Below are 25,283 nucleotides of genomic sequence, written 5' to 3' on the forward strand. Positions count from 1 at the left end.
GTAAAGTGCATAAGTAAAGAGCTCGGGTATAGAGATAACCGAGGCACGCGGAGACGATGATTTATCCCGGAGTTCACACTCTTGCGAGTGCTAATCTCCGGTGGAGAGGTGCGGTTGCTTAGTGCTCCCGAACGCCACAAGAGGCTCACCTTGAGGTGTGGTTGCTCGATGCACACCAACGCCACAAAGGCCTCACCCCAAGATGCGGTACTCACACCACACACCGAACGCCACGAAGGCGCCTCACCTAGATCTCCGGTGACCCTCGCCACAAAGGCCTAGGTCACGGTTCCACTAAGGGATTTCCTTCGAGGCGGAAACCGGGCCTTACACAAAGATTGGGGCACACATCCACAACTTAATTGGAGGCTCCCAACAAATCGCCACAAAGGCCTAGAATCCGTCTAGGGTTCCAAGAACCCAAGAGTAACAACCTTCTTGCTTTCACCTCCACGAATCACCGTGGAGAACTCAAACCGATGCACCAAATGCAATGGCAAGAACACCACAAAGATGCTCAAGTCCTTCTCTCTCAAATTCCAACAAAGCTACAAAAGCTATTGGGGGAGGAAGAACAAAGAGGAGAACACAAAATTCTCCAAGATCTAGATCCCAAAGATTCACTCACAAAGAGATGATTTGGTTTGGTCAAAGTGTGGATCTAGATCTCCTCTCTCTTTTCCCTCAAAATGGGGCAAGAATCATGGAGGGATAGAGAGATAGGGCAAGCTTCTCAAGAACAACAATGGAGGAGAGAGAGAGTAGAAGAAGCAACAGCCCAAGGAGGAAGAAGGGGGTATTTATACCCCCAAGAAAATCGAGCCGTTGCAGACTTTCGAGGGCCGGATAATCCGGCCTAAGTTGGGGCCGGATAATCCGCCCCCGGATAATCCGGCCTCAGGGACAAAACCTGGTCAAAATCCGGCCAAAAGTCCGGCCCCTATCCAGAGCTACTTTTTTCCTGGTCCTTAGGCGATTTCGAGGGGGCCGGATATTTCCGAAATATCCGGCCCGGATAATCCGGGCCGGATTATCCGCCCCCCCTGAAAACTGGCAGAGACAGCAAATAGAAACGGACATAACTTTAGCATCCGAACTCCGATTTTGATGATCTTGGGCTTGTTTTAAAGCTAGGAACAAGCTCTACAAGATCATGCAGGAAACCATCATAGTCCAACAAGGGAGGATAGAAACAAATGATGAAAGGTTTGACCTATCTAAAAAAGACATACCGGTAAAACCTCCAATCTTGAAAATGCAACAAGTTGCCCGTGCAAAAAACCATTCTTGATGAACTAGAGCTTGTCATGAGAATAAGTACAAGCTCTAAATCATCACATGGATAAGATCCAAATAATAACCAAGAAAGATGATGAACCAAACTCGAAAACGCAACAAGTGATCTATGCGAAATCCGTTTTCGATGAACTAGAGCTTGTTATGAGAATAAGCACAAGCTCTAAAACATCACATGGATACGGTCCAAATAACAACCAAGAAAGATGATGCAAGGATGCAAAGGTTTGAGCTCTCTCCGAACGATACGATCGAGTTACTCACTCGAGAGCCCTCTTGATAGTACGGCAACTAAACTATAAACCGGTCTCCAACTACACTATGAGACCGGTGAGAAAGAAACCCTATCAAGAGCAAACCTTATACTTGCGCATTCCACTTGAGCTTGATGACGACGATCTTGACCTCAACAAGATGGAACGCCTTTCTTGCTTGTGCTTGCTTGACGAAGTCTTGTAGATTGCTCCCCCATAAACCACCATGGGAGAGCTTCTTCTTCGGCGCATCTTCGCATAACCATGACCACCATGTGGATTGCTCCCCCATAATCCACCATGGGAGAGCTTCTTCTTCGGCGCATCTTCACATATCCATGATCACCATATGGATGGCAAGACTCAAGCAAAGGATCTCTTCGAGATGGCTCATCTTGAACTTGCACATCATTTCTCCATGGCAAGCTTCAAGCTTATGAACTCTTCGAGTTGGCTCATCTTGAACTTGCACTACATTTCTTCATTCTTCATCATGTTGATGTCTTGAAGTAACTTGAGGGCTCACTTCATCTTCATCTTCAAGACATACTTGATACTTGATATCCTTCATCAATTTCTTCTTATTGCAACCTTGAAGCCAACATATGGTTCAAGAATTGCCTATGAACAACTCCTACAAATATAACTCAATGCAAACATTAGTCCATAGGGATTGTCATTAATTACCAAAACCACACATGGGGGCTCCATGCACTTTCACCACTTCCATTCACAAGGGGGTGGTGGGTTTGCCTTTGGATCCTCTTATGCACACAAGGTGTTCGATGAAATGCCCGAGAGCATGAAACAAACATGATATGAAGTGTCCGAGCCACACTTGAGCTTTCTCATTTATTTTTCCTCCTCGATCGCGGTTAGCAACTTGAACCTTTCATGTGTCATTGATAAAATATGCATGTGTGTAGTTCATTGTTTAATTTTTATTATTTCTAGCTAGTTAGTTTAACAAATGCATGATGGTTAATTATATACTTTATATAATAATAATGCAGATGAATCGGCAATGGATGTACGGTAACCGACTCTCCGGCGAGTTCATTACAGGTTTGAAAGATTTCCTCGTAGTGGCTAATGCGAACAAGCAGGGGGGTTTTGTTATCTGTCCATGTGTCGCTCGTAAGAATCGGAAGGGTTACTCTTCCTCAAGAGACGTTCACGTGCACCCGCTTCGGCACGGTTTCATGCCAAGCTATAATTGTTGGACCAAGCATGGAGAAAGAGGGGTTAGAATGGAAGAAGATGAAGAAGGGGATGATATCGATGACAACTATCCCGATCATTTCGGTGATACTTTCATGGAGGATGCTTGAAGGTGGGGAAGGTGAAGGGGAAGGTGAACAAGAGGCACGTGATGAGCCCGCCGATGATCTTGGTTGGACCATTGCCGATGCACGGAGACGTCGCGAAACCGAAAAGGAGAGGGAGAATTTGGATCGCATGTTAGAGGATCACAAAAAGTCGCTGTACCCAGGATGCGATAATGGTCTGAAAAAGCTGGGATGCACACTGGATTTGCTGAAATGGAAGGCACGGGAAGGTGTAGCTGACTCAGGATTTGAAAATTTGCTGAAAATGTTGAAGAATATGTTTCCAAAGAATAACGAGTTGCCCGCCAGTATGTACGAAGCAAAGAAGGTTGTCTGCCCTCTAGGTTTAGAGGTTCAGAAGATATATGCATGCATTAACGACTGCATCCTCTACCGCGGTGAATACGAGAATTTGAATGAATGCCCGGTATGCACTGCATTGCGTTATAAGATCAGAGGCAATGACCCTGGTGACGATGTTGAGGGACGTAAACCCGGGAAGAGGGTTCCTGCCAAGGTGATGTGGTATGCTCCTATAATACCACGGTTGAAACGTCTGTTCAGGAACAAAGAGCATACCAAGTTGTTGCGATGGCACAAAGAGGACCGTAAGTCGGACGGGGAGTTGAGACACCCCGCTGATAGAACGCAATGGAGAAAGATCGACAGAGATTTCAAAGATTTTGCAGTTGACGCAAGGAACATAAGATTTGGTCTAAGTACAGATGGCATGAATCCTTTTGGCGAGCAGAGCTCCAGCCATAGCACCTGGCCCGTGACTCTATGCTTCTACAACCTTCCTCCTTGGTTGTGCATGAAGCGGAAGTTCATTATGATGCCAGTGCTCATGCAAGGTCCGAAGCAACCCGGCAACGACATCGATGTGTACCTAAGGCCATTAGTTGATGAACTTTTACAGTTGTGGGGCAGACCTGGTGTACGTGTGTGGGATGAGCACAAAGAAGAGGAATTTGACCTACGAGCGTTGCTTTTCGTAACCATCAATGATTGGCCTGCTCTTAGTAACCTTTCGGGACAGTCAAATAAGGGATACAATGCATGCACGCACTGCTTACATGAACTTTCCGGACGTCGAATCGCTAGAGGAGGTGGAGTTCCTCGCGCCAGCGCCGTGCCTCGTCGACGACGAGGACCGTCGCCGCCACCGCCAGGTGCAGCGCTGGATCGCCATCGCTGAGCACAACGAGTAGTTGATGCGCCAGTGGAGGGCGCAGTTCCCCAGCGACATTGACAACACCGACGCGTTCTTCGCTAACCTCAGGGCACAACGCAGGTCCGACAGGCGCCACCGTCGGGCCGTCACCGTGTTCGAGCTCGACAACCCGAATACAATTTGGGCCGACAACGACCCTCGGTGGGACGACATTTCGACCGAGACAACCTCCAACGATGAGTAGACTAGACTATGTTCGATCTTCTATGTTCTACAAAAATGTGTAACCTTTAGTCCAATTTCCAATAAAAAAATTGCTATTTTCATTTTCTGTCGTTGGGATAAGGACGCATGTGTAATGCGAGACTAAAGATGTCGCTCAGGTTTTCTACGTGAAAGACATAAGTACAAAACGAGTACATCATGCGATGATCCAAAGTCCTAGGATAACATCTTCGAATGTTGGATTGATTTAGTCATACTCCTGCCTAGGCCTATAATATGCATACTCGTAGTCTTCGTAGTCGCCGCTATTGTACTGGTAGTCGTCGCCCTCTAAGTTGCCACCGTCGTCGTCGCTGCCGTCGTTGTCATCGTCGCTGTCGTCGGGCGGCGCTCGTGGCTCGAACCTCGACTGGTACTGAGGGTACCACAGGCGGGGGATATCGCCGGCCGTGATGTAGTCCATGACGCTCTGTAGAGTCCGGCCACCCCACCATAGCCGACGGACGGCCTCGTGGAAGTTCCCAGGAGGCAGGCCGTCCTCCTCATACCTGGCGAGCGCCCTCTCACGCCGATTGATGAAGAAGGCGTCCCAAGTCTGCTGGTTGTCGGGATGCTAGCGGGGATTCATCCGCTGCTCCGGCGTGAGGTCGAGGTAGTAGTGGTTCGTGATGGCCGCCCGGCGCGCAGTACCCTGAGGGACGGGAGGGACCGGCACACCTCCGGCGCTTAGGCTCCAGCCGGCGGGGACGCGGTAGCCCGGTGGACAAGGGTAGTTCGAGGCGCAAAGCTCCTCCACCTGCTGGTAGGATAGAGTGGGTACGGTGGAAGCCATGAGAGAGTGATGAGAGATTGTAGAGATGTGATAATGCTGGGCAAGTCGGGCTACATATATAGAGTGAGAAATGGCGGGAAAAAAATGGGCGGGAAGACAGTGGCGGGAAGAAATGGCTACGGTGGAAGCCATGAGAGAGTGATGAGAGATTGTAGAGATGTGATAATGCTGGGCAAGTCGGGCTACATATATAGAGTGAGAAATGGCGGGAAAAAATGGGCGGGAAGACAATGGCGGGAAGAAATGGCGGGAAGAAATGTGGGCGGGAAGACAGGAGGCGGGAAGACAGGAGGCGGGAAGACAGAGGCGGGAAGAAATGGCAGGAAGAAGAGGAATCCAGGGCTGGTCATCTAACCTTTAGTCCCGGCTGGTGGGTGCAACCGGGATTAAAGGTGATTTTTGTGTCATATAACAAAACTGTCGGTGGGATAAGCATGTCTGGATAAGCTTTAGTCCCGGTTGGTGGGTGCAACCGGGACTAAAGCTGTCGGCAGGATAAGGACGTGTGGGTGGACGCACTGCTCGATGAGATAAAGCATGTAGCGCATGACGCCCTGTCAGAGGAACAAGACAAAGGAGAGGAACAAGACAAAGGAGAAGCGGCGCCGTGCCTATAAAAGGAGCATCGATACGCCTTAGCAAGCAGACCAACAAGCCAACCTAGCATCGATACGCCTCGGGAAAATTTTCCTGCAAGCCCGTGAAAGACTCCATCTCCTCTAACAGTGTTGGGGAAAGGGTTGGAAAATGTCCCGTGGCGCAGCTTCTCGAAGATGTCGTTGGTGCACACGCCCTACGACATCTTCGGAAGTTGCGCCTCGGGAAAATTTTCCTGCAAGCCCGTGAAAGACTCCATCATCTCGTCTAACAGTGTTGGGGAAAGGGTTGGAAAATCTCCCATGGCGCAGCTTCTCGAAGATGTCGTTGGTGCACACGCCCGACGGCATCTTCGGAAGTTGCGCCTCGGATATTTTTTCCTGCAAGCCCGTGAAAGACAGAGGTGGGAAGACAGAGGCGGGAAGAAATGGCGAGAAGACAGAGGTGGGAAGAAATGGCGGGAAGAGGGGGGCGGGAAGACAGAAGGCGGGAAGACTGAGGCGGGAAGAAATGGTGGGAAGCGGGGGGCGGGAAGATAGGAGGCGAGAAGACAGATGCGGGAAGAAATGGATTTTTCTGATTTTTTGATAATTATTTGTATTTTTTTATTTTGAAATGAATTAGTTTTATTTTTATGAATTTTTTGATATATTATTTCTATTTTTCTGATTTTTAAATGAAATAGTTTTATTTTTATGAATTTTTTGATATATTATTTCCATTTTTATATTTTGAAATGAATTAGCTTTATTTTTATGAATTTTTTGATATATTATTTGTATTTTTAAGATTTTGAAATGAATTCGTTTTATTTTAAGAATTTTTGATATATTATTTGTATTTTTAAGATTTTAAAATGATTTACTTTTATTTTTCGGAATTTATTGATATATTATTTGCATTTTTAAGATTTTGAAATGAAAAACCGCGACTAAAGGGTCTTTCCGCGGGAACCAAAATTCCGGCGAAAAAACTCTTTAGTCGCGGTTGGTGACTAAAGAGTGGCCCTCTATATTCGCGCGGACGCGCCACTTCTCATCTTCTCCGCCGAACACCGAACCCCTGCAGCGCGCCCTCTCCGCCGTCAGGCTGCCCGAGCAGAGACTGCAGCCGTCGCCGCGCCGTCGCCCTCGCCGCGCCCCTCTGTCGCCAACCACCGCCGCGCCTCGATGCTGTCGCCGCGCCTCTCACCGTGCCTCGACGTACGTACGCCAACCGCCGCCCTCGTCGTCGCTGCGCGCCGTCGCCGCCCTCGTACGTGTCATCATTGCCCGAGCCGCCGCCATACACACACACATGTGCGCCGCCGCCATAGATCGAGAGAGATGGAGGGGCGCGCGCCGGCCAATACACAGTACGGGCGGCGCCCGGCCCCTTCGATCTCTCTATTTTTTTTACTTAAGAAAAATTTAACTTAACAAAAATCTTGACTTAATAAAATTTTAACTTAACAAGTGATTTATTTCTTCTGTACGCTATCACTTGCACTATATTGTCCTAACTATATTTTTGTGTACGCTATTATGCAGAATAAAGCTTAGGGAATGCAAAAGAAAGAACATCTGTGATGTTGGATTCATTGACCCACATATCATTAATGGATATGTGTTAGAAAGATACCCCCAAGACGTGGAGAAAGACTTGTATCGGTTTCTTACAAAGGAGGAACTCAAAAGTCAAATTCTATTTCCTTACCATTTTGGGTGAGTGTTTCTTTCTTGTGCACATTCTCTTTTGTTTACTCCGTGCATTTTATGTCTAACCGATGACTAATTATGCATGACTATGCGTGTAATGTGTTCGCAGGTTCCATTGGATTCTGCTAACAATTGAATTTGACAAGTCCAGAGTTGTCGTCATGGACTCTCTGAATATGGATTCAAAGTATTGGTCCGGTATAAGAGAAATGTTGCAAAAGTAATTATTTTCAATCATTTGTGCACTATATCGGTCTCTTTCGTTTGTTTCCTTATATCAAGTAACTAATAACTCCTTTTTTCATTTAATTTTTTTGCCCTTGTAGGGTTTGGAAACGGTTCAAATATAAAATAACCGGTGAATTCAAATATGAGCTAACATTTTCAAAATTAGTTAATGTGGATATTCAACACCCCTTTAGTCGCGAACCGTTTTCTACCAGTGCTTCCTGACACAGTGATGCACGAAATCGGTCTAGGCTACCAAACGGTCCTTGTCCCTCTGCGATGACATGGACTCTACACATATGCGCCTTGCCCAAGAATGATTCGGGTCTCTGGAGTTGTACAAGCTATGCCGTTTTGGCCACGTTCGCGCAATTTATTTAGGGTGTGTTTGATAGGCCAGATCAACTGAGAAATTTTCATTCCAACAGTCCAATTTTTTAATCTAGCCATTGTCCACCACATACGAAAAATAGCCCTCGACCCTACCCAACAAAGAAGCTCCATTTAAGCATCTCACCTTAGCCTAGCGGAGTCCGCCCGAAATATCCCCCGTGTGGGCGACACAGCACGCCAGGCTCACCGCCCACACGAAAACACTATATTATTCCCCCTCGTCTCGAACGCCGCCGCCGCAACCACTCGCCATGATCTCGTGCCGCCGCTGCCTGCCACAAGCATGGTCGCTAGCCGCAAACTCCACCACGGCCTCGCACCACCAGCAGCAAGCTCATTCATTGCCTTGCGCCGCAACAGCCACTAGCACCAAGCTCCGCCATGGCCTCGCGCCGCCACAACCGCCAACAGCAAGCTCCGCGATGACCCGCCAGCGGAAAGCTTGGCCATGGATCTAAGGACCTAGTTCAATCTTCTGTTTTCTGTTCAAGGTGCTTTGTGTAAAATTTGGACCTTTTGTAAACTCATATTTCTACACATGAGAGTGAGCATGTCTTAGCACATACAAGCCCAACAAACAACATCGTAACTCAGCAGGTATCAACACACACGTACTACCAAACACATATCAAAATCTCAACCCAACTTAACTGGGGTCGCCATGTATGAGGGGAGATGGAGATTCTCTGTTGGCCCATGCTACCAAACACATCCTTAGGGTAGCAGCGCACCTTGGGCCCACTCTCGGGTGAAGTTCTCTTCCTAGCTACTGGTCAGTCGAGAGTGCACACCTAGCTCCTAAGAACATGTCAGGTCGTGTTTGATACTAAAGTTTTTGCGAGGATTATTGGAGATAATACTCTAGAGTTTGGGTAAAACCGCTACCATCATTCAATCCCCACAAAAAACCATCCCGATCCACTAAGTAAAAGTAGACTATTGAGAATTGAAAAAAAAATACAGTAAAATTTGAGAAAAAGCGAAAATAAGTGGGGATTAAACTCATTCAATGCCTATAGTACTCCCACCGTCCCAAAATGTAAGGCGTCTAAGGACTGGTCAAAAGTTAAACTTTACTAACTTTGACTAAATATTTAGAAAAATATATTTACACCTACAATATCGAATGAACATATAAACAAAATATATATTATGGTGAATCTATTCATATTGATTCAGTACTGTAAATATTTATATTTTTATGTATAAATTTGATCAAACTTAAAAAACATTAACATTTGACTAATCCTTAGACGCCTTCACATTTTGGGATGGAGGGAATACCAAACATGCTTTTAGAAGCAAGTGAAGATTTAGAGTTCTTTAAAAATTATCTCCACTAATCCCCACAACAAACTCTAGAATCAAATAAGGCCTCAACGAGGACAAAGCGGGGTAGGTAGGATTATTGAAATGAGAATCGTCAGTGCCACTTCTAGAAACGGTTAGCCACATGATGCTGCACTGCTGCCCGCCCAACCAAATGCCGCACGAGGCTCGACCATGTTCATCTCCTGGCGCCCCCTCCCGCAGTCACTGCGGATACGGCGCATGCGTTCATCATGCTCTGCCCTGGCTCATCTCGAAGACAAGTAACGGAACGGGCCGCCGCTCCCTCTCTTCAGCTCATCCCCAAACTCTGTCCAGACGCCGCCGCGCTATGTGCATCTCCCCAGGGCCTGCGTCGCTCCATTGACGATTGGCTTGCAGGGCTCCCCCGTTGCAACTATTCTCCCCCTGGGTTGAAAATTGAAAAACATGATGCTGATTGCAGCAGGCAAAAACAGCCAAGGTTCCGGCGGGTCCATATGTCCATTTTTCCATGCCACTCCAGATGATTGTATGGACTTATCGCCCATGGGAAATTAAGTTGAATGCTATAGCAGGGGCGAAAATGCAACACCCTGGAAACTTCAGGGCGGAAAATTGGCTATATGTTTGACCTTTCTTTCTAGACATGGGCATTTAATCAGTCATCACACAAGACAGACTAAAACGCCTATAACTACCACTACCTAACTGGACCATATTGACATGTGTTCTACCATACCAACATGGATTTTCATTTTTCTCCTCGGCGTTTCTCAGCTTGCATCATATTCTGCTTATGCCTTACGATAAGCACAAGCATAACCAGAGCAGATGGATCTCAAAAGGTATTGGTGATGCATTACTCTACATCTTATTTCATAGCGTTGATTCTGTTTGATGCTAACATATGTTTTCTGTTCTCCCCACGCATAGCTGTATATCGTCTACCTGGGCGAGAAGAAACATGAGGACGCTGCTCTGGTCACAGCTTCACACCATGACATGCTCAGCGCCATTCTTGGAAGGTAAAAAGAACTAGCTTCCTAGTTCTCCTAGTAAGGCTGTCATTTTTCTCATCAGTTGCTGATCTGTTTCAGCAAGGAAGAGGCGTTAGCCTCCATCACTTATAGCTACAAGCATGGCTTCTCAGGCTTCGCGGCGATGCTAACAGATGACCAAGCACAAGATCTTGCAGGTGCGCTAATTGTTATTTTGGGAACTGAAAATTTTCATTGCCCCTGGCCTCTGCATCTAGATGCATATAGCCAAATCTTATTGCAAGTCGTTGGTCCAAAGAAAAGTAATACTAATCAAAAGGTGTGAGAGGCCACGGTTTTTTTAATCAAGCCTAATGAACAAGTGTGACAGACCACACAAAAACAAATTACCCGTCGTCTAATTCTCTGCTAATCTAATACTAAGATAACCGAATTGAAGAATTCAATCCTGATGCAGCTGAAGAAAGAAATGACGATCAAAACATATTTGGTGATTAAAATTTGCTTCTTTATAGAAAGTGCATATTTTAAGCAGTTTATCTTTCGAATCATGATGTGAGATCCAGGGGATAGTTTTATGGTTCTTATCAAACTTACTCTGGCCATAATTAAGTTTTCGTGTCATGTAAAAAGGGTGAGGAACTTTTAATATGATGAATATCATTAGTTGATTGTTACATGGCTATTTCTAAGATGGGTCATGACCCTTTCTCTTGTAACTTTGTGCTGTATACACCACACAAATAACTAAGTGGACAGACTTCTGATTTTAATTTGTAGGAGGGGACAGTTTACCTTTTTAAGATGTATAGTTCCTTACTTTTTCTTTTACATTTTCAGACCTACCTGAAGTTATCAGCATTATTCCAAATCAGCATCATGAGTTGATGACCACAAGAAGCTGGGATTTCCTTGGCATGAACCTGAACCACAAGCCACCAAGTAAACTTCTGCAGAGGAGCAAATATGGAGAAGACGTAATTATTGGGATAGTTGACACTGGTCAGTCCTTCATTGTTACTTGTTAGCAGGTTAATTATAAAATTCTTCACTAAGCAAATTCTTGCTAAACACTGCATATTATGCAGGGATCTGGCCTGAATCAAGAAGCTTCAGCGACAATGGATACGGACCAATACCGTCGAGATGGAAGGGTGTGTGTCAGCTGGGACAGGCCTGGGAGGGCACAAACTGCAACAGGAAAATCATAGGCGCACGGTACTATGCTGCGGGAGTGGACAAAGCTTACCAAGAGAAGAATTACATGTCTGCACGGGACATAAATGGGCATGGAACACACACCGCATCCATAGCAGCCGGTGCAGTGGTAGAGGGAGTCAGCCTCCATGGCCTTGGAGTAGGGGTGGCACGTGGTGGTGCGCCCCAAGCGCGCCTTGCTGTGTACAAGGTCGGGTGGGACACAACAGACCCAACAATAACTGTGCAGGTTGCTAGTGCCGCAGTGCTAGCAGCTTTCGATGATGCAATTCATGATGGAGTTGACGTCCTATCCCTATCACTTGCGGTTGATGAAAACTCATTTGGTGCACTCCATGCAGTCCAGAAGGGTATTACCGTTGTTTATGCCGCGGGAAATAGCGGGCCTCGACCACAAGTCATTTTTAACACAGCTCCTTGGGTCATTACAGTCGCAGCGAGCAAGATCGACCGGTCTTTTCCAACTGCAATTACCCTGGGAAACAATCAAACCTTAGTGGTAAGTATGTATACTAGAGAAATATGATCTTTGTTAGAGGCTTAGAGCACCTTTGTTCCATTAATCATACTCAAATAGCCACTCAAAAGTTATGAATAACTCTTTCATATTTGCAGGGTCAGTCACTCTATTACATGCTAAAAAATGAATCCACAAGCGGGTTCAAACCACTTGTACATGGAGGAAGGTGTGTCAGTTGCTATTTCATTTCTTGATTAACAGTAGATAGATGCCAGTTTATCTTTAGGCGTTAAATTTCCGAATCTAATTGGGCAATTATTGTTGTCTTTCTGTTTACAGTTGCTCACCGGAGGCGCTAAATAGCACAATAATCAACGGAAAAGTTGTGTTATGCATTGCAGAAAAATTTGGCCCAGCAGTAGACATGATCTCAGACGCCATAACAAACATCAAAAGTGGTGGGGCATCTGGTCTTATATTTGCTCTATATACCATAGATGTTCTTTTGAGCACTGATGATTGCAAGGGCATGGCATGTATAATTGTTGACAATGCTATTGGGTTTCAAGCTACAACATACATCGGAAGCCAGAGGTAAAAACACTTTTCTGAGACCTGCCACGCTTAGTAGATGTTGTTTTCTCTGCAACCATTTGAAGACTCAGCTAAACTGTGCTTCAATTTAAACAGCTTGCCAATTGTGAAGATTGAGCCAGCAAGAAGTATTACAGGAAAACAAGTTCCTGGGCCAAAAGTGGCATTCTTCTCTTCAAGAGGCCCGTCCACCAAATATCCTACAGTTCTCAAGGTACACAAGCTAAAATGAGCGCATCATGTTGGCTTCCACTGCAATCTATATTATAATTTATAATTATAAAAACAATGTTGGGACAAACATGAGGTTAGGTGATATTAAGATTTCTATCGGAAATAGGGATGTTGCTTTTGACTGATAAATTAGCACTACTTCCATACAGTCAAATTATCTGAACCCCTGTTGTAACTACTTTAACAGCCTGACATAGCCGCACCTGGAGTCAACATCTTAGCGGCCAAAGGAGATGCATATGTATTCAACTCAGGGACGTCCATGTCAGCCCCACATGTCGCAGGCGTCGTAGCATTGCTAAAGGCTGTCCATCCTCATTGGTCTCATGCTGCGCTCAAATCAGCAATTGTTACCACTGGTAAATTTCATAAATATGACATCCATATGAAAAACTATCCTGACCAATACATACACACCTTTATTAACAACGATTTACTCTTATTTGCATGGGTAAAGCATTAACCAAGGATGAATATGGCAATCCAATGTTAGCAGAAGCCCTACCCCGGAAGGTTGCCGACCCATTTGACTATGGAGGTGGAAACATAAATCCTGATGCAGCTGCCGATCCTGGCCTGGTTTACGACATCGATCCAATGGATTACAACAAGTTCTTCGCCTGCAAGATCCAGAAATACGGTATTTGCAACATTACAACAACATTGCCCGCCTATCACCTAAACCTTCCTTCTATATCAATTCCTGAACTAAGGCATCCAATTAAAGTGCGGCGAGCAGTCACAAACGTTGGCAAGGTCGATGCAGTTTACCAATCCGATATACAGTCACCCCTAGGAGTCAAGATCAAAGTTGAACCACCGACCCTAGTCTTCAATGCCGCAAAGAAAGTGCAGACCTTCAAGGTTAGCATAACCCCTCTCTGGAAGGTGCAAGGAGACTACACGTTCGGCAGCCTGACTTGGCACAACGAGCATCACTCGGTAAGGATCCCGATAGCAGTCCGGATCACAATCCAAGATTTCTACGCCGGTGTTGCGTAGTATACGAAGAATGTCATACAGTATGAAAAATAAAGATTGGTGATCTCTACAGTGGGTCTGGCGGGTGTACCCATTTGTAACTGTACTTGGAGAATTTTTTTTGCAATAAAACAATTGTGGACATGCTCGGTTCTTGATTTTACCCCGATGAATCGCACAACGGAAAACTCCGTACAAAAAAATGGCGCAACGGAAATTGCTGCAGAGGGAGGAGGCCGGCTAGGACGAACCTGGAGGGCGTGGGCTGCGGAGAGCTTCGCCGGATCGGCCTTGGAGAGTGACCACCGCCCCTGCAGTCGCCATGGGAATGCGGGTCCGCGTGCGCCGCCCTCCGGCTGCCGGAATCGACTTGACTCCCGGTGCCGGTATCGCTGCCTTTTTCCGCTTCTGCACATGGGCCTTGTTACTTAGATCTCCCCGACGAGATCCCGAGCGACGTTTTTCCCATTCGAACGACGAAATTCGGTCCAGTCGCGTTTCGGGTTCCTCGTTTTCGTCCGGATGCCCTTAATCCATCTGCGAGTTCACGCCATCCCCGGTCCCCAGGGAGCTATCGGGGAGTCCGGACGAGTGAAAAGCGGGGAAGGGCCCCGATCTGATGGCGACTGGACACACGAACTACACACCACCTCGCTCAAAATCCCCCCACCCCTCGTATCTCTCTCGCCGCCGGCACCACCCCGCCGGTTTGTTGCCCAGATTCCGCCGTCCCTCCTTCCCCACCTGCCTATATTCCGCCGTCTTTCGACGACGACCTATCTGTCTGCTCCTCCGCCTGCCTGTTTTTCGACGACGGCCTACTCCTCGTCGTTCGCGTCTCGGCTAGCCTCGACCACGCCCGTCAGGTGTTCGTCCATTTGCCTCGCCGGCCATGGACTCGGACGAAGAGGAGGAGCAGATGTTCGTCGAGCTTATGCGAGAAGAGATGGCAGCCGCCACCCAAGACGAGGAGCACATGATGATCCTCGGTTGCTTATCAAGCATGTACGCCGGGGTGGCAACTGGTCGACGTAGTGGGTCGGCACCAGGTCACCGAAAATGCAAGCCGAGACAGCGAATGGAGGGCTACTGCATGTTGTACGCCGACTACTTCGCCGATAATCCATTGCACGGTGAGACTGTTTTCAGGCCTCGCTTCAGGATGAGCAGAAAGCTATTTCTACAAATTCTGTATGCCATCCGAGACTTTGATCCCTACTTCAGATGCAAGGCGGATTGCACTGGCTTGGTTGTATTTTTGTCACTGCAGAAGTGCACAGTGGCTATGAGGATGCTGGCGTATGGAGCTCCCGGTGATGGTGCAGATGACTATCTTCGGATGGCGGAGTCCACCGCCCTTGATTGTTTCTACCGGTTCTGCAGGGCCGTCGTAGCAGTGTTCGGGGACTTTTACTTGAGATCACCCGCTGTCGAAGACACTCAGACGATCCTTGCAACAAATGAAGCTAGGGGTTTTCCAGGGATGCTTGGAAGCATTGACTACATGCATTGGAAATGGAAGAACTGTCCGTTTGCGTGGCAGGGAATGTACAAGGGTCACAAAAAAGGCTGCACTGTGATAGTTGAAGCAGTGGCTACCCATGATCTCTGAATTTGGCACTCTTTCTTTGGTATGCCTGGATCCAACAATGACATCAACGTCCTAAACTGCTCCCCGATCTTTTCCAAACTTGTTGAGGATCATGCTCCCCCGGTGAACTATGTGATCAATGGTCGGCACTACAACAAAGGATACTACCTCGCAGACGGTATCTATCCAAAGTGGGCAACATTTGTGAAGACTATCTCGAAACCTAGCACCCCCAAACTTTTCGAGTCTGTCAAGAAACAAGAAGCTTGCCGAAAAGACGTCGAGCGTGCATTTGGTGTCCTCCAGCAGAGATTTGCTGTCGTCCGGTTTCCCGCTATGACTTGGTCCAAAGATCAGATGTGGGAGGTGATGAACTGTTGTGTGTGCTTACACAATATGATTATTGAAAATGAGCGAAAACATCCGGTTCCTCTGGCTGAGCAAGAAGCACCATATGAGAGAGAGGGTCCTCTTGCACAACCTAATCACCAGGTGCCGACATCATGGGCCGCCTTCATTGCTATGCGCCAGGAGATTCGAGACTCTACAATGCATCAACAGCTGCAAGATGATCTGGTGGAGCACATATGGACGCTCCGAGGCAACGCCAACGCCGACGCCAACTAGTCTGTCTTTATTAATTTGTTTCAAAACTTGTGAAATTGTGTGCTTCTTTTGTTTTAGCACTTGTTAAACATTGTACTGATTTTCGCCGAATTTGTTTCAGCAATTTTCTGACTCTTGTTCGCCGAACTTGTTAAATTTTATGTCGAATTTGTTTGAAATATGTCAAATGGCCGAGGTTGGGGGTGGTCCTGCCGGGGGGACGGCTGGAACTTTGGCGCTCCCCAGGCCAAATTTTCCTCCAATCCGGAGGAAAATTTCGCCGAATTTAGGCGTGGGAAGCGCCAACGAGTGGAGATACTCTTATAAATGGGCCCTATGGTCTATCCGGATGACTCACATAATTGTCCTAAAGAAAATCTCTAGCACGTACTTCAAATTCCCCAAAAGTGCACTGCGATTGAGAACTGCTCGACTAAGAGCATCTCTAGCAAGACATGATTTATGGTGGCATACAAATGATACTTTCCCATGAAAAACCGCTTCAAGCGTTCGCTCTGTTTTTCTTTACTCAAGGGAAGCATGCGCACCCTAACAGTAACATGCAAAGCTTGTCATTATCTCAGCCCTAAATAAGTTTTAGCCTGAGCATTTCACAGCTAGCACATGCATCTCTCTAAGAGGAACACACTTTTATCCAGAGAGCCACCTCTTGCGGAAGAGGCACACACCATGCGGGGCTACAACCCTCACAATCCAAATCAAGCTGGCTTGCGGAGCATTAAGTTGGATCTAGGCGTTGGCCATGCCCTAAATTAACTGGTACTGTACTGAAATTTTGTCTTCCCACATACCGGAAACATCCTACAAATTCCTTTTTTTCCTCTTTCTTTTTTCATATCTTCTTGTTTTCCGTGTGGCTGCATTGCATCCCTCAAGAACGTCCTTTGCCTGCGGCTGCACTGCACATGCCCGCGCGTGCTCACCTGCTGCTGCCAAACCCAAGCGTAGAGCAACGAGCTGGCCTGGAACTCAACATGACGACAGTGTCTACCTCTGTCAAGACAGGTGACGTGAATAAAAAGATGTAATAATAGACGAGGGAAAAGGAACCTGCTCGTACTAAATTGAAGATTGACGCGTGCGAATCGAGTCTCGTCATCGCGGAATCGATCTCGTGCATGACCGGCGCCTCGCTGGCGGTAGAGTTAACTCATTTTGAGTTCACCTGAAAGGTCTACCAAAATTGGTTCTATCAGATCAGTTACCGATGAGATGCTATCCTGAACACTAACTATTTTTATGTTTTTCGAGATATAATCGTTGCATCTTTTTTACCGATACCTAAATTATCCGGGTTTGACCACTTTTCCCATATTTGCTAGACATGCTCTAAAGATAGATAGTTCGTCTTACATACAAAAGAATGCCGATAGTTCATACGAGATTTTACCACACATTGTTGCTAGTAAGGAACTACTAGAACCCTAGATCTACTCAAGCTCCCAATATATATTACGCTAGCTCACCGGGGCATCTATGAGGCGGCGGTGTCCGCTGCAAGATTACTCGAGGTTGTTGGAGTGGTTGATTACCGACAAAATCGATGTAGCATGCGGTGTCTACCCCCCAAAAAAAGACCTGACTAGATACTGCATCGAGATCCAGTGAGCTAGAGTAATGTATCCTAAGAGCCAGAGTAGATCTAGGGTTCTAGTAGTTCTCTCCTAGCGAAAAACACATGGTAAATTAAGTGACGTATTGACAGGTGGCTTTTTTTTTTATGTAAGATGAACTATCTAGAAGATCGTGAAATTCTTTAGTCAATATGTGTGGCACGGTGTTTATGTGATATATATTTTTTGTATCTATCCTAGTTAACGTAAGCCACTTTAACGAACTGAGAATTGGAAATGTCATGCTCTCTTTCAGCCTCGAGCCCCTCCAAGCCACAAATATTCTTTGTTTCAGAGCTCGTTTTTTTCTCATCTTAACATTGCCGAGCCACATGCCCATTTTCGTCTGGCATGGGAAGTCGCTTTCTCTCCGGCAAGCAATGGTCACCCGTGTGTAGAGTTTAGAGGCGTGTATGCACTGACATAACTCGGTAAGCCATTGCAATGTGAGGTAACGACGAACCTACTTGGCACGTGCGCCTACCGCGTAGCTTGGCTATCAGGAAACCTGGAGCATACATTATGTGCCACAAATCACAAATGTAGACTCGCAGATATTGTATTGCAGTTACTCTAATCGGATAACACGCGTATGATCTTGTCAACCTACAAGGATACGACTCGTTCTCTTCAATAACCCGTAGACGGAAGACCATTTCTCATCAATAATCTGATCGATACTGATAGTCTAAACCATTACAACCTCGATACTGATAGGCTAAACCATTACAACCTCTGATCCATCGTGCAGGAACGTGTTGTACTCCTTCCCAATTCTGACTCAATCTGCACACGGATTCAGATTAAAATGCTACCCAGCCGCAATCTGTGGATTCGTCGTCGACGTGGCTACGTAGACCAGTCAACACCAGGCTGGGTCAACTCTGGATCCTTGTATAAATATCCATGCGCGCAGCAGCTGCCCACAACATCGATCGAGTTGAAGCAGCAGATAAACAGCGGGAAAGAAATCTCACCCACATCCACAAGAATCGGCGCGTGCGCTCTAGACTGCAGCTGGGAAGCAAGGAAGAAGAAGAAGAAGATGATGACGAGACATTTCTTACTTTGCGCGCTCCTCCTCGTGCTGCTCTGCCTGGTGGCGAGCATCGCGGAAGGAAAGGGTGGAAGCGGTGGCCGTGGAGGCGGCCGAGCCTACATCGGCGGCAGCGGCGGTGCCAGAGGAAGCGGGTCCGGCAGTCCGCGTAGCCTCAGCGGTGGCACCTGGGCGGCGTGCATCGGCTCCTCTCTGCTTGTCGCGGCTGCCATGCTCTAGCTTAGTACTCAGTTTATAGTTATACGGCTCGATTTTGTTAGGAGCTAGGCTTCCTGGCCCTCGTCCGCCATTTGTGCATTGTTTTTGGGACTTGGGGCCATCTCTGATTTGTTTGCTGTTGTACATACGTATGTAAGCAGATTCATGGATTCAATATGTTTTATCATGATTACAAGACTGCGTAGGCAGCTAAATGTGATTGTGAACTTATTTTTGTCGGAGCCCGCAATTCTATCGATAAAACTACTACTCCCTCCGTCATCTAAGGCCTCCTTTGATTCATAGGACAAAAAATATAGAAATGGAAAAATCATAGGATTGAGATGTCATATCTACTTGAATTCAATGGGAAGATGAATTTTGTTTAATTGTAGCAAAGGAATTTTTTATGAGGTATGAGCTAATTTTTTTTCTATAGAATTTACACTACAATATTCCTATAAGATTAGTTCCTATAGGATATATTCTATGAATCAAACAACTTGTGTAGAATTTTTTTTCATAGGATCTAAATCCTATACAATTCCTATATAGATCCTATGAATCAAAGGAGGTCTAAATTTTGACAAATATAAAACACCCTTTTATATAAAAATGGAGGTAGTACTAGTATTATTTTAAATGGAGACAGAAGTTTTTTCCATATAGGATATCATTAACCAAAAGCAAATTGTGCACAATCCATTAATAAAAATCAGACAAAATTGTTACAAACGACTGCACAACACAAAGACACAGACCGACCTAGCTACCCACACAGTCTCGAGACACTACTGAGGAAGAACGCCCATCAAGGCCGCCTAGGCACCTCTGTCACCTTTATCACACATCGTTCTCGATCCAGCAACACGGACTTGAGATTAGACAATCATCAATGGGTCGATTATCATTAACCATTGTACAAATCCCACGTTGTCGCATGCCAAACAATCGACCAAGCACACCAACGATACACATTTCAACTTTTGCGAAGCTTAGGAGAAATATGCAGGTTTGCGTCAACCGAGGCTCTCATGGCTGCTACTCAAAATTTTACAAAACAAGAAGTTGAGATTTTAGAGGTAGTCAAATTTGAAGATAACAACATAAAATGTACATAACTGAAAAGATAAAATTCAATAAACTAAGAGATAGGAAGCTGTTTAGCTAACTAAAGTTGAAAATTTGTAAAAGCATGAATTGTCGAAGAAGTTAAATCATAAAATGTAGTAAAAAGATAGAAAATTAAAGGCTTGAAACGCAACATCAAAGACAAACATGGTTGCTCTTGGGTGCTAACCCTACTAACATATTAATTTTTATTGTCACGAATGAACTTTCGGACTAGATGAGATGAGGTATGCATATCCACACTGCAAGTAACGACAAGTGCTAATGCCTATGAACTTGACTTGGGAAAATCCCTTTTGTGAACTTGGAAACTACATGGCCAAAGCATGGAAACGAAAGTATTAAAAAAGTTAAGCTACATCAACATAGGTCTAGGGTAGAAAACATAGCATTTCTAAGATTCCCTAGATTTGTGCATGTACACTTATGAGTTCATGGACATTTGGTGGAGAAAGGTGTCGAGGTTGTTGGCTTCTATGGACGGTTATGCAACAGGGGAGCTACAAAGATTTTCTCAGGAGTGCATCTACTATAGCGAAGCTTTGGATGCTTTCTTTAATGGTCGAAGGGCGACCACTCCCACCTCCGTTGTCAGCTTTGGCTTCTTTCGGCAGGCGACAAATGGCCATGTTCGACCTCTAGACCTATATGCCAAGTACTAGGAGGACCCTCTGCTACACAGTGAGCTCCCGACGCCCACTCCCAAAGTGGTAACATCCGTGGCGATGGTACAGTTGGTTGTGCTGCGACGTGCAGTGGAGAAGGAGCTTGACCCGATTGATTTTTCCAGCTTAGATCTAGGATCCTTTAAGCAAAAAAAAAGTGAAGACCTAGTTGTAATTTTTTATTTAATTATGATCACCTATGTAATTTATAACTTCACTGGCGGTAACGAATGAAGCTTCTCGGTTCATCGGGGTCGACCCCTGTTAAAAGAAATCGGCAAACCATACCATTTGTGAGGTAACGATGAACCTACTTAGGACGTGCGCCCACCGCGGAGCTTCGCTGTCAAGAAACCTGAAGCAATATTATTAGCCACAAGTGTAGGCTCGCAGATATTGTATTGTAGTTACTAGTTCCTCCCAATCAAATAACACGCATATGATCCTGTCAACGTGTACAAAGTTACAAATCGTTCTCTTCAATACACGGAAGACCATTCATCATCCATAAACTGATAGATAATGAGGCTAACGGCTACAACTTACAAGTCTACAATTTCTCAACCAATTTTGACTCAATCTGCACCACTACTGATCTGTACACGCTTAAAATATGCAGGTGCCAGGCACCTAAGCTGTGGACTCGTCGTCGACGTGGCATACGTAGACCAGTCAACACTGAGGCTGAGGCAACTCTGGATCCTGTATAAATATCCATGCGCGCAGCAGCTGCCCACGACATCGAGCTGGAGCAGCAGATAAACAGCGGGAAGGAAATCTCAGCCATAACCACAACCACAAGAATCGGCGTGTGCGTTGTACACTGCAGCTGGGAAGCCAGGAAGAAGAAGAAGATGATGATGAGACGTTTCTTACTTTGCGCGCTCCTCCTCGTGCTGCTCTGCATGGTAGCGGGCATCGCCGAAGGGAGGGGCGGAAGCCGCGGAGGCGGCCGCCGAGCCTACATCGGCGGCGGCGGCGGCGGTGCTAGAGGAAGCTCATCCGGCAGTCCGCGTAGCCTCAGCGGCGGCACCTGGGCGGCGTGCATCGGCTCCTCTCTGCTTGTCGCGGCGGCCATGCTCTAGCTTAGTACTCGTTTTATACGGCTCGACTTTGTTGGGAGCTAGACCTCCTGTGCTCTCGTCCGTCATTTGTATATTGTTCTTGGGACTTGGGGCCATCTGAATACTTTATTGATTCGTTTGTTGTTGTGTACATACATATGTAAGCAGATTCATTGATTCAATTTGTTCGTGGAGTATGTTGTATCCTGGTTAAAAGACTGCCGAGGCAGTTAAATGTGATTCTGCAATATGTTGTCAGAGTGCGCAATTATGTTGCTAAAACTATTTTTATAAAGAGAAAAGTTTTATCCCATATATATCATTAAGAAAAATAAAAATGACCAATCTATTAATAAAGATCAGACGAATTTGGAGATGAGACAAGAGACAGAACACGGGGTGAGAAAGGGAGCATAGATGAGATGGGTTCATATAGGGTGTGTTTGGTAGACTGCGGGAGCTCAGATTTTTCCTCCTCAACCCACCTTTTGTTAAGAGAAGTTGTTTGTTAGGTCGGCTCGGACCAACTCTCCACTGCCCAACTCATACGAAAAACGGTCGAGAGCCCTGCCCGAGAGCGAAGCTCAAATCGGGCTTCGCTACTCATCCGGGACGAGCTCATCGCGCAAAACACTATTCTGCCGGTCCGCGAGACCCCCAGACCTCCACCCGACGCCTCATTTTCCCCCTCCTCCTCTCATGTCTTCTTCGTCTCCTCTCCCGGCCCTCCTCCGACCCTCATCCTCCTCTCACCTGAGAAGCTCCCAGGTCGCGCCCTCCTCCCATGATGGCCCTCCTCCGACCCTCATGCTCTCCCGCTGGCCATCGTCCTCTGCAGCACGCCACCGCCTCCGAAAAGCGCCGCCCAAGATCCCGTCGTCCTTTGTGGCCTCGGTGCCTCCAGCCACGGCCGCCCGCCTCGGTGCCTCTAGCCACGGTCGCCCGCCGCCTCCAGCCACGGTGCCTCACGCCGGCATGGCCGCCCGACGCCTCCAGCCACGGCCGCCCACCGCCTCCAGACATGGTGCCCCCAAGATCCCGTCGTCCTCTGTGGCCTCGTTGCCTCCGGCCACGGCCTCCCGCCGCCCGCCTCGGTGCCTCCAGCCACGGCCGCCCGCCGCCTCCTGCCTCAGTGCCTGCAGCCACGGCCGCCTGCCGCGTCCAGCCACGGTGCCTCACGCCGGCACGGCCGCTGCGTGCCTCGATCTGATGGCACTTGGGCAAGAATGGATGCAGGGACTCGATTGCTTTTTCTTTTTATTTGCAAGGATCTTTGTGTAAAATCTGAACCAAATAATATCTCAACACATACATACCAGCCAAACAATATCTCAACTCAGCTGGTATGAGGACAGACGAGCTGCCAAACACACGCTAGAATCTTAGCTCATCATAGCTAAGCTGAGCATGTATGAAGGGAGAGAGGGATTCTCTGTTGACCCGGGCTACCAAACACACCCATAGTAAATACAACCATGCCAATTCCATAGGAAGATTGCCTTTTAACACAGGTTCCTTGCACATGACAATTATTGGCCTAGATTCATGAGACAAGTATATACTGGTTTAAAAGAGCAGTTGCTAGAGACAAACCAACTCTTGTGGAGCAGTTCTGCGTCGTGGCGGTGAGTGCTAGCAGATCTGGCAGGGTCTGACCGGTAATGGTTGCGAGTCAGCAAGCCAAAGCTTGTTTCTTCCTTGCCAGGAACCATTGATAGTCGCGCATGTGGACGTCGTTGCCTCGATGGAGGTGTTGTGGGGCTGTATTCGTCCCTCGTGTGCTCAAGGGGAAACCCCAGATTCGGACTTCCCGAATCAGATGATGGTGGCGTCAGTGGGCGCTATTACCTCTTTGGAGGCGTTGTGGGGCTGTTTTCGTCTCCCGTGTGCTCTAGGGGAAACCTAGATACAGACTTCCCGGATGAAATGATGGAAATGTGCCTTCGTCAATCGTCATCTCCCTTGGGGGCCGCATCTTTGGAGCCATACATCAGCCGGATTGACCAGTGGATGCTTTCGGTGGTGAGCGTATGTCTCTGCATGCTCTTGCATGGTTTCCAAGGTGGATCAGCGGGGCACCTACCACATCGACGATGGAGAGTCTAAGTAGCATGGTGCATCGAGTCTCAGCGGTGGATGCGTGATAAACTCATGATGGACCCTTGCAGGGAGGTGGCGATGTCTGTCGTCGTGGCGACGTCGATGGCTATCCTGGAAAGGTCAATGTATTGATCCCTATCCTGATATGGGTCGGCGGAAGGCGGAAGCTTCTTTATCATGCGTGTACGGTGTGCACTGAGGGACTACTGGACTGTTTACGACTCTCGGCTTGTCGTTGGGCGTCTTGGTGAGTCTCTAGATTTAGATGATGTGCATTGATGTGAAGTGTGGTCACATTGCCCCGGTCATGGACACCCACTTCATCAAGCTTGTAGGTGTACGTAGCGACTTGTCGCCATGAAGGTGGCTTTAAGTTAATGGATGTATTACTTTGGAAGGCTTTGTTGGATAATTTAATAAAAGAGGTTATATGCATCATGTTGATGCATAAGTCAGGGGTTTCAACGTTGCTTTCTAAAAAAAAATGTAAACTTCACAGTAAGACATAATTGATGGGTTGTTTCTCCCCTGCATACGACGTCGAATTATAGATTTTGTTGAATTGTATTTCATGAAAATATAATCGTATTTTTCAGAAAATTATGTGGCTATCTCTTTCTATATGCACTGATTTTCATATTTATTCTAAAACTTCTACGACAAGAAAAATTTGAGAGAGTCATGGCAAGGCACGGGCATTCAACTAGTTACAAAGAACCGCAGAACACACAAGACACCGACCGACCTAGCTACCCACACTACCAAGAAAGAACACCCGTCAAGGCTGCCTAGTTAAATTTGTTACCCTTATTAAAACTGATGAGCCCATCTTAATGGCTATAAAGAAAGCACTTCTTGGGAGATAACCCATGTTTTTATTTTGCTACTGTTTTGTTGTGTTTTGGAAGTTGTTACTACTGTAGCAACCTCTCCTTATCTTTATTTTATTGCAATGTTGTGCCAAGTGAAGTCTCTAATAGAAGGTTGATGCTAGATTTGGATTTCTGCGCAGAAACAGATTTCTTGCTGTCACGAATTTGGGTAAGATTCTCTGTAGGTAACTCAGAAAAATCTGCCAATTTACGTGAGTGATCCTCAGATATGTACGCAACTTTCATTAGTTATGAGTTTTCTGATTTGAGCAACGGAAGTACCTCTTAAAAATTCGTGTTTACTGGCTGTTCCGTTTTGACAGATTCTGTCTCGCTTTTTGCATTGTCTCTTGTGGACTTTAAGTTAGGCTTTCTAGACGTGGAGAGCTGTAGCTAATGTTTTATTGAGTTCTTGCAATGTGTCACTACAGGGCTAAAGTGGATTAAAGTTTTTTGAGTACTAACCCCTCTAATGAAGTTTATGAGAAATTTGGTGTGAAGGAAGTTTTCAAGGGTCAAGAGAGGAGGATGATATATGATCAAGA

The 25,283-nt window shown here is 46.5% G+C and overlaps 1 protein-coding gene across 1 annotated transcript; it reads left to right on the forward strand.

The window, feature by feature from the left end:
• The first annotated feature begins 10,073 nt into the window (after positions 1-10,073).
• Positions 10,074-13,957, forward strand: LOC124665316 (subtilisin-like protease SBT3.5). Its single transcript, XM_047202729.1, has 10 exons — positions 10,074-10,180; positions 10,269-10,360; positions 10,433-10,530; positions 11,174-11,335; positions 11,422-12,050; positions 12,167-12,237; positions 12,351-12,605; positions 12,702-12,819; positions 13,027-13,198; positions 13,297-13,957. The coding sequence occupies exons 1-10, from the start codon at positions 10,079-10,081 to the stop codon at positions 13,839-13,841; spliced, it is 2,244 nt and encodes a 747-aa protein (XP_047058685.1). The 5' UTR covers positions 10,074-10,078; the 3' UTR covers positions 13,842-13,957.
• Positions 13,958-25,283: the final 11,326 nt, after the last annotated feature.

The sequence above is a fragment of the Lolium rigidum genome, chromosome 6 (assembly GCF_022539505.1).
Source record: "Lolium rigidum isolate FL_2022 chromosome 6, APGP_CSIRO_Lrig_0.1, whole genome shotgun sequence".
NCBI classification, from domain to species: Eukaryota; Viridiplantae; Streptophyta; class Magnoliopsida; order Poales; family Poaceae; genus Lolium; species Lolium rigidum.